The sequence below is a fragment of the Sinocyclocheilus rhinocerous genome, unplaced genomic scaffold (genome assembly GCF_001515625.1).
Source record: "Sinocyclocheilus rhinocerous isolate Xijiao unplaced genomic scaffold, SAMN03320098_v1.1 scaffold949, whole genome shotgun sequence".
NCBI classification, from domain to species: domain Eukaryota; kingdom Metazoa; phylum Chordata; class Actinopteri; order Cypriniformes; family Cyprinidae; genus Sinocyclocheilus; species Sinocyclocheilus rhinocerous.
This window is the reverse complement of record NW_015635538.1, coordinates 159336-168562: the sequence shown is the minus strand read 5'-3', so window position 1 is coordinate 168562 and position 9227 is coordinate 159336. Positions and strand designations below refer to the sequence as shown.

The 9227-nt window shown below is 35.5% G+C and overlaps 1 protein-coding gene across 1 annotated transcript; it reads left to right on the top strand.

Moving 5' to 3' along the window:
- The first annotated feature begins 1490 nt into the window (after positions 1 to 1490).
- Positions 1491 to 3884, top strand: LOC107747247 (potassium channel subfamily K member 17-like). The gene is made up of 5 exons (XM_016561698.1): positions 1491 to 1718; positions 2169 to 2283; positions 2390 to 2556; positions 2735 to 2903; positions 3670 to 3884. The coding sequence occupies exons 1-5, from the start codon at positions 1491 to 1493 to the stop codon at positions 3882 to 3884; spliced, it is 894 nt and encodes a 297-aa protein (XP_016417184.1).
- The last annotated feature ends 5343 nt before the right edge of the window (positions 3885 to 9227 follow it).

Sequence of the window (9227 nt, the reverse complement as noted above, 5' to 3'; positions counted from 1 at the left end):
GTCCTCCGTAAAATGCGCTGCACACATCTGAATATTTGGGTTGTACTGTTCTGGAACAGTGTTGTAAATACAACTTAACCACTGATTTCTAGTTGTGTCCTCTTTTGGAAGACCAAACAAAGTAGTTTCGCTTTCACAACGAAACGCACAGCGTCTCACACACGGCGGGCTAGAATGTGGAGCTTGTGGCAACCACATGTGATGACCCCGGGCTGGACTCTGCTTCGTCCATGGTGAAAGCCGATCCGGCGATTCACAGCGCGAAGTTGATGTATTTTCTCAGCGACCAGCACGGATCAGCTCTAGGCATGACGAAGTGGATATCGTCCTCTTTTGGAAGGCCAAACAAAGTAGTTTCGCTTTCACAACGAATCACATAGCGCCTTCACGACATGGCGGCGGCAGCAACTATACTACAGCGAGAATAAAAGTTACGTCTTCTTTCTTTGCGTGAACATTTGGGCGGTGTTATGCAAATCTTCGCACATCGTGACGTAGACATGTGGGGGTGTGTTAGAACGAGCCGTTTAAGGAGGGCGTGGTTGACTCTTAACTTTTATAAAGAATATCTCTTTGGATTTGAGACTTTAGTCTTTGCAACTTTACAGATCTTCTTTATGCACCAAGAGCTTGTAACACTCCAAAGAGAAAGGAAAAATTGAAATCGTATCATATGACCCCTTTAAACCACATAAACACATTTCATTACACCAAATACACAAAATAATGTTCTTTTTTAGCAACGTCATATGACCCCTTTAAATTAAACTTTATGAATATGGGTTTTGAGAGTTTTTTTTTTTGATCTGATATTAAAACACATTTCACCTGTTTATCCTAACACAGATCAATTTTGTGCACATATCTTATGTTTATTCTTGTATCTGTTTTTTTAACCTAAACCATATTCAAATACATATTCAAATGACCATAACACAAACTATATCTATTTCTTTATTTATTCATACCTACATAACTGAGCTCAAGTGCAGTGGTTCAGAAATTTGAAAATAGTAAATGTTGAGGCTTCATGTATTAGCACATATGTGTAAGTGTGTGTTCTTATGGTTGCCATTGGCAAGGCTGTAGATCAGACAGATCTAAAGTAAACATAATACTTTGATGAATTTATGGCGAGACATACAGATGACCAGATGACTTTCCTGTTTTTGGTGTGTGCTTAGGTACTCTTTGAAATAATTGATTTATGTAAACAACCAAATAAGCTAAGTTTTGATACAAGAACATTAAACCATTGGCAGAGAGTACTGACTGTAGCTTCTAACCACTTCAATCTCCCTCTTTAATTCCTCACTGACTGTCTTCTGCTCTCTTTCAATCAACATTTGCATGCCAGGTCATAAGGTCTGACTGGCATTCATTACACAAGGGGGTGATTTGCCTGTCACATAAACAGAGTAAATCCACACCCAGTAGCACCATCCTATAGCTGCATTGGCAGACAGGTGAGCCAGGCGACCAAAGGAACCATGCACCCCGTGTTTTCGGGAAAGTTATGCCAGTTTCTCAGTCTAACTCCTTCTATCCTGTTCCTTGGAGTTATTTATGTAGCCTATGTCCTTGTTGGAGGGCTGATCTTCTGGAAACTAGAAGGATGGTATGTGTTGCAACAGATTGATCTTCTGAAGGAGAAAAGAATGAAACTACTTGAGAAGTACCCTTGTGTGGGTCAGAATGGTCTCCGAGAACTAGCACAGGTATGATTGGAGAGTAGATTTTGCTTAAATTTATTTTTTTCACATTAACAACACCTTGAACAACTTTTTAATCAAGACCACCAATCAAGACACCAAAACCAGTTTGTGTTTGTTAAACAAGACCGACAGTTTATAATTGAATTTCCTTTTGTTGGAAATTTGGAAATCTCTTCTATATAAAATTATCTTTGTTGGTCTATTGTTGAGATTATTTACATGATTATTTAGCTCTTTCTGTACAATGAAATAGCCTTTTTGTGAAAAAGAATGTTTTCTGCTTAAGTAGATAATAATAATAAAAATTAAAGTTGAGAATGTAATAGTTTTGTTATAACAGAACAGGGTTATACGTCATTTACATGTGCATAATCACACTCTCAGTTAGTGTTTTTTATTGTCAGTTCATGTATTACAAATAAGTACTCATTGCTTGCCATTACTGTTTTAAAGATGATAAAAGCTGCTTCCCTGAGTGGCTTGAGTCCAGACAGCAATGACACCGCAGATGGCTTCTGGAAATTTACCAGCTCATCTGTGTTTGCGGCAACTGTGGTCACAACTATTGGTGAGGAATGGGACACTTAACACAATGAATTTGACAATCCAGTTTGTTGTGTGGCATCTATTATTATTTAAATCTAAGATCATTTAAAGTTTTCATCTTTTTACAGGCTATGGGAATATAATTCCACTGACGACAGCTGGTCAAATCTTCTGTGTGTTGTTTGCACTTTTTGGCATTCCCTTGAACGTAGTGATCTTAAATAGAGTTGGAAAATACATGCTGGCCATTGAGAGAAATTTTTGCAATTTTCTGGAGAAAAAATTTGATAGAGGGGTGAGAATTTAACTTTTTCTTTTACAGTCAGCACTAAAGATGATGTGGTGGGTTTTAAGTCTAAACAAACAAACAAATACATAAATATTTGTCTGTGATAAGCAATACAATTAGAAATGAACATGCTTGACCTTTACGTGCAAACACACTGTACCCATGATTCTGCTCCTTCCCACAGAAATGTGTACGAATATCCATTCACAGTATATCCTTTGTGAGCTCAGCATTCCTGTACTTTGTGGTTCCTATGCTGCTTTTTAAAGAGTATGAGGGATGGAGTTACGCTGAAGCCATTTATTACTGCTTCATAACACTCAGCACTATTGGATTCGGAGATTATGTAGCAGGTAGGAGACTACACATACAAAAATGAGCAAACTATTTATACTTCAACATTCATACTTCAATATTTTTAATTATTAGCATGTACCTTAACTATATAACAAATAAATTATGATGCTTATGCGTTATGATGCATTGTTATTAGATATGGAAAATATAGATATGTATTATTATTATTATTATTATTATTATATAAAGTCTTCTTTGTTTTACTGTTAATCCTCTGAAAGTTATTTACATTTTGTAATTATTCTTGTAGCCCTAGTCAAGAAGTGACATCACAGTTTGGGTAGTGTGTCATTCAAAATTTTATTTGAATTTTCCTGAATTTGAATTTTGAATTGAGGTAACAAATAAGATGCAGAATTATAATTCAAATTTAAAACGTATTTAAGCCAATAGAAAGAAATTCATATTACTGTTGTATGCATAGCATTTAATAATATATTTAACACATTAAATTTAATTAAACCTTAATTTTCATTAGATATGGTGAAACACCCAGAAAATATTCAAAATAGAGATGGTATAATGAGGGTGCAAATTACAGTAAATAGGCATATTCAGTCAAAATTGTTGTAGTCATGATTTGTTTTCCTGCAAAACTTGTGTTGGATCAATCAAATTCCTCTGTTGTTGCTGTGTTGCATTTCAATGAACTGATATTAAGTAAATTCATCATCTTAACATTACAATTCCAATTTCAAATCCGATTTGATTCCAATTATATCATCCCAACCCTAATCTTTACATCATTGTTTTTCCTGCCAGATCACAACCCAGCGATAAACTACCCAGAGTGGTACAGCTGTCTGATGGCAGCCTGGATATTCTTTGGCCTGGCTTGGCTCGCTCTTCTGATCAATCACTCCATTGATTTACTGGAGAGTGTGAATGCTTACATGAGAGGAAGGCAGAATGCACAAACACAAGTGGAGGAGTCCAAAGAACAGCCAGAAAAGGGACTGAAAGGGGAAGAAACATGAAACATGAAAAATGAATTTAACAGTGGTATGAAAAACAGGAGGGTGTCTGGTGTATGAATAATACTGTATCTATTCATCATAAAACAATATATGGTTAATTATTAAGTTAAACTCAATGTTTAAAGTATCCTTCAAATTTAAAACTGATAAAATTCAAATAATAGTTTCTTCTAAAAACTTAGCTAAATGTTTTGATTACCCAACAGAGTTTATGTTTAAATCAATAATGATATTTGAGCATCACATGTCTGACTGACAAAGTTTGGCTTGAAAATCTTGCTTGGTTCACTTCAAATTAATTGCTGTCACACCACAAACCAACAGGCCTGTAAAACTCACGATAGTGAAAGAATGAGTTTATGTATTATATAACACCATTATTACATACATTGGTAATCTTTCAGATAAATCATATCTTTCAGATCTCTCTGAATCAAAATATTTCAGTGATATCAAACTAGAACATCAGTTCATAATCATTTTGTTAGAGTGTGAGTTATAAAATGACTTTGAGGGAAGGTCTAGCTTTTTAAAGGGATTTTCTATAGTTCATTTTTAATTTGTGGTATGTTAAGCTTTGTATAAATGCCACAATAGTTTTTGCTGCCCCAACATTGTCACATTAACTCTCAAATACTCTCCAACATGTTATGTCATTGTACCACATGATATAGATCCTGATTCCTGAAAGAAAACAATCAAGCAGCCTATTGCTATGGTTACCCTTATGGCTACTGTGTGCAAGACTCTATTTAGTGCCAACTGATAATACATACTCTAACCAAGTAATGTTCAAACATCCTGTGTCTACAGCAGGCGCAGTTGTGTGTTGCGCATCACACTGAAAGAATTTCTGCTGTGTAACAGACAAGGATATATTACGGATCCCAGGAGTTCCAAGTATGTAGGGTGAATTCAGGTAAATTGGGCCATTTATGCTTGATTGTAATGTACATTGTCATATACAATAAATGGTCTTGAATTAAAGGAACACCGTTTCTTCAAATGATAAAATAAGTTCTGCTGAAGCAGTTTGACACTGGTGATTGTGGCCAAACCAAACCTCAAAGGAGAACTCCCTCATCAAGAAAGGTAGTAAGCCCTTTGACATTGTGATTTAATACATTTCTATATTGTAAAGTTGTTCAATAAATGTAAACAAATATTGTGACAGGACCTGTTTTATTTTATACTGCAGGTAAAATTTAATTTTCTTGTAATATGTATAGACATTACTTTGGCTAGATAAAATGTGCCAGTATTTTTCATGAAAAGTGGGCCACCTTTAACATTCTATAACTCTACTTAAATTCATTAAATATGTTGACATTGGATGATTATTTTATAACTGACATGAACAACTGACACCAATTAGTGTGCAGTCATGAATGTACAGTCAGAGACGATGACTCGGTCCACTGCAAACAGTGTTCTGAAAAAAAAAAAAAAAGACAATAAAAAATAAAATACAGAAAAAAAAAACTTAAAATGTGTGTGGTGAACAACAGTCGGGATGGCATTTCAGGGACCAGTTTATGGCAGGGCCCCTCACTAACTGCCGGTGTGGAGAGAGATGTGCCACACTGTGATTGGACCTTGGTGGAGGAACATAAACAAATGTTCAGAAACATCAGATAAGATGCCAAGACAACTGCCAGACACCTCTAGCAGGACAGGAAGGGAGACCTTCTGCACCCATGACTACCTAAGAGAGGTCTTCTCATTGGACTACAGGTTGACCCTAACCACCAAACCCAATCCTAAGGTTTAGGAAAGAACTGCCATAAAAACTCCTGAGGATGCAGCAGCAGAAGTCGAAACAAAGAAAGGCCACAAAGATCTATTCAAATCCATTCATACCTATGTTTGTAAAGCTTAAATGGATGTAAACTGCAATACATTAGGCTTGTTTGAGATGCGCCTCGCCTTGCCTGAAATGAAGGCGAGAGTAGGCGGCTGCAGTGAGGGGAGGAGTGAAATAAGCGCAGTCAAGACGGACAGTTCTGACCTCTCGAAGGGAACAGATACCAACGAGATCAAAGGCAGATATTGCGTTATTCTCACTTACATGCTGTGTTGCTAATAAACACGATATAATTTCAGTTCTGTTGCTTTTATATGAAAATAAATATGATGAACAAGACACTCAAATTGCTTGCTATTTAATTCCATACGAAAGGTGTATTTATCATCCATTTTTACTTTAATACAAACATGTATTTTAGATTTTTATAGAAATATGACAACAATCACATATCTCACACAGAGATCGCACTGTCATAGTGTTTGGGAACATTCATGCATAATTTAAATACATAATCACATGTTCACATATTCACTTTGCCCTCAGAAAAAGAACAGTTTATGTTAGTAGCTATTGACTGTTAACACAACAGTTCGAGGGACCAGGCCTATTAAAGGGATAGTTCACCCAAAAATGAAATAATGCACAGACACTTTTCTCCAAAGCAACTTATATTGTATTCAAGGTATACATTATCATGCATTCCCTGCACTGTCAAAAATTATTCTAATTTTAATGGTAAAAGACTGTAAAAATGGTAAAAACCTGCTGACTGGTTAATATGATGTTCCCTTACTGTATAAGGTGAGAAAAAAAAACATATCTAGTGGAACATTTAATATCATTTTACATTAAAATACTGTTGAATGTACCGTTTTTGGAAGTAAAAGGAACACTTCATCTTATAATTTACAATGAAAAACGTAAATTGACATTCCCAGAATTGCCTGTGTGACACTTACATTAGCTGTTTTTTCATTATTATCAAATAAATGTTTCATCTAAGTTTTTTTTTCTTTTTCTTATCAGTTATATACATTAGGGTTCATGTTACACTCTTATGTTGTTAAATGAATGTTTATTGCATTATTTTGTATCACGTGTTAGCATGATGGGGTTTTGTATTTGTGTGTATAACTGTCACGATCATCAGCTGGAGTGCCCATGAGCTCCACCAGAGGGCACTCCACCCCTGACTCTTGTCACACTCTCACAAACTACATTTCCCATAATCCTTTGCCGGACTCATCATCACTGATTGCCTTCACCTGTGTCTCATTACTTTATCAATCTCACACTATAAAGGTTGCACTCATCTGCACACACATCGCTGAGTATTGATAGCCTGTAACGTCTTTGTGGTTTTCAGTGTTTCCTAGTTCCGCCTTGCCTTAGTGTTTCTGACCCTGGACTGTTTCCTTGTTTATGATTGTTTGTTGTCTTCCCTTAGTGATGGGCAAATGAAGCCTCGTGAAGCACTGAGGCTTTCTTCTGACTGTTTCGGGAAAAGATTCAAAGCTTCGAGTGTCTCGAAAACAGTGCCATCTGGTGGTTAATAAAAATATAGCAGCCAAAAGCCTGTGAAAGACGCTCCGTAGGACGAGGCATCTACCACATATTCCACAGATCAATTCAAGTTACGTGCACAAATAAAAGCCTAACAGTGTGTCTCTGATAAATTCATTTAATTTAATAATTATTATTTACCTATTAAACTGTGCAATTTAATACCAGTACGAATATCAATATGATGTAATGGAAGAATAATGTACACATATGAATTGCATTTGACAAATATTTAATTTTCCTGAAATAATTTGTATTCTTCATATTACTTGTATGAATGGGTATCTAAAAGTAACAGAATAAGTCAGAATTAAAACTTACTCGTAAAGTAAGATCTGGGGATTCGAACATTCCGACACGCAAAGTGAATCGCGCATGTGACTGGACAAAAAGTAAAGCTTCGTTTGTCATTGGTTCCGTGATTTCTATGTTAACAATACAAGCTTCGAATCGAGGCTTCATCTGGCACGCCCCTTTATTCGACACAAGTTCCGATGCCTCGGCTCAAATGTCACATCACTACCTTCCCTGACCTTTGCCTGCTTTGTGGATTACTCTTTTGCCTCTGCCTTGGTTTATACCTGTTTGTTGGTTTTCAACCCTGCCTGTTTTGACCACTCTTTTGAATAAAGCCTGCATTTGGATCCACCAACCCTGTTGTCACGCCTCCATGTTACAATAACATTGTGCAGCTTTTTTGTCCCGTGTGTGTCACATGAAGGCACCTCATGAAACTGATTTCGGACAGGCTTTTGAGGCAGCGTAACGGTTTAATGATGTACAACAAAATAGAACAAGTTTTGGTGATAACTAAATGAATATTTAATTACTATAATACTGATTTCTCGCTAGAATTAACATCAAAAGTGCAAAAAGTTAGTCAGAAATATACATTTACACACAAACTGACCACCAAACGCAACTTTACATTTACATTTAGTCATGTAGCAGACGCTTTTATCCAAAGCGACTTACAAATGAGGACAATGGAAGCAATCAAAATCAACAAAAGAGCAATGATATACAAGTGCTATAAAAAGTCTCAGCTTAACGCAGTACACGTAGCAAGTTTTTTTTTTTTATAATATAATAAATAAAAAGAAAACGGATAGAATAGAAAAAGAATAGAGCAAGCTAGTGTTAGAGGTCTTTTTGCTTTTGTTAATAGTATAATAAATGAAAAGAAAACAGATAGAATACAAAAAGATTAGAAAGCAAGTGTTTGTTTGTTTTTTACAGAAAATAAGCAGCAAATGAATAGAGTGCAAGTCTAAAAGGGACGTGTTTTTTTTTTTTTTTTAAAGAATAGAATTAGAATAGAGAGTGCTAGAGTTAGAGGGTCAAATAAAGATACGTTTTATTTAACGATTAAAACCAAAGTCGATACCTTTATAAAAGCTCATTATCTCATTCCATTCCTCATTCCATTCCTACATTATAGAATGTAGGAATGGAAGAAGACTGCCCTCTATCGTCCAAAAACAATGTCCAGACACCCGGAAATACATCGATAGATGTTTGATAGCAGACAGACGTACATTCTACACTTAGTTACTCTACAGCTCCATCATGATCTTAGAATGGGTCTCATATATTGTGTTTTACCTGCTTGCTGCGGTTTTCTCTGCATTTCTTGCATACTGTCTGTATGTTCATCATGTTCATCAGAAATATGATCATATACCTGGACCTCCAAGAGACAGGTAAAAAAAACTTTAAGAATTAGTTTTTGATACAACTACATACATTTATATTGCAATAAAACACAATTTCAGAAAAATTAACATGAAAACTGATATCCTGACAGTTTTCTGCTGGGACATGTACCAACTTTTGCTAGAGCAATGAAGTCGGACAGCCTTATACATGACTTGTTTGTTCAATGGTAAGAGCAAAACACTTATGTATGAATCCATCAGATTCTTTGCACTTTTTATTATTATTATTATTATTTTTTTATTTTTTTACTTAAC

What these genes read in the sequence shown, in the direction of transcription:
- LOC107747247 (XM_016561698.1), top strand. Translation starts at nt 1,491, where the DNA reads ATGCACCCCGTGTTTTCGGGAAAGTTATGCCAGTTTCTCAGTCTAACT. An exon ending in GTCTCCGAGAACTAGCACAG is followed by an intron (nt 1,719 to 2,168) that starts GTATGATTGGAG and finishes ACTGTTTTAAAG; the next exon opens with ATGATAAAAGCTGCTTCCCT. An exon ending in AACTGTGGTCACAACTATTG is followed by an intron (nt 2,284 to 2,389) that starts GTGAGGAATGGG and finishes ATCTTTTTACAG; the next exon opens with GCTATGGGAATATAATTCCA.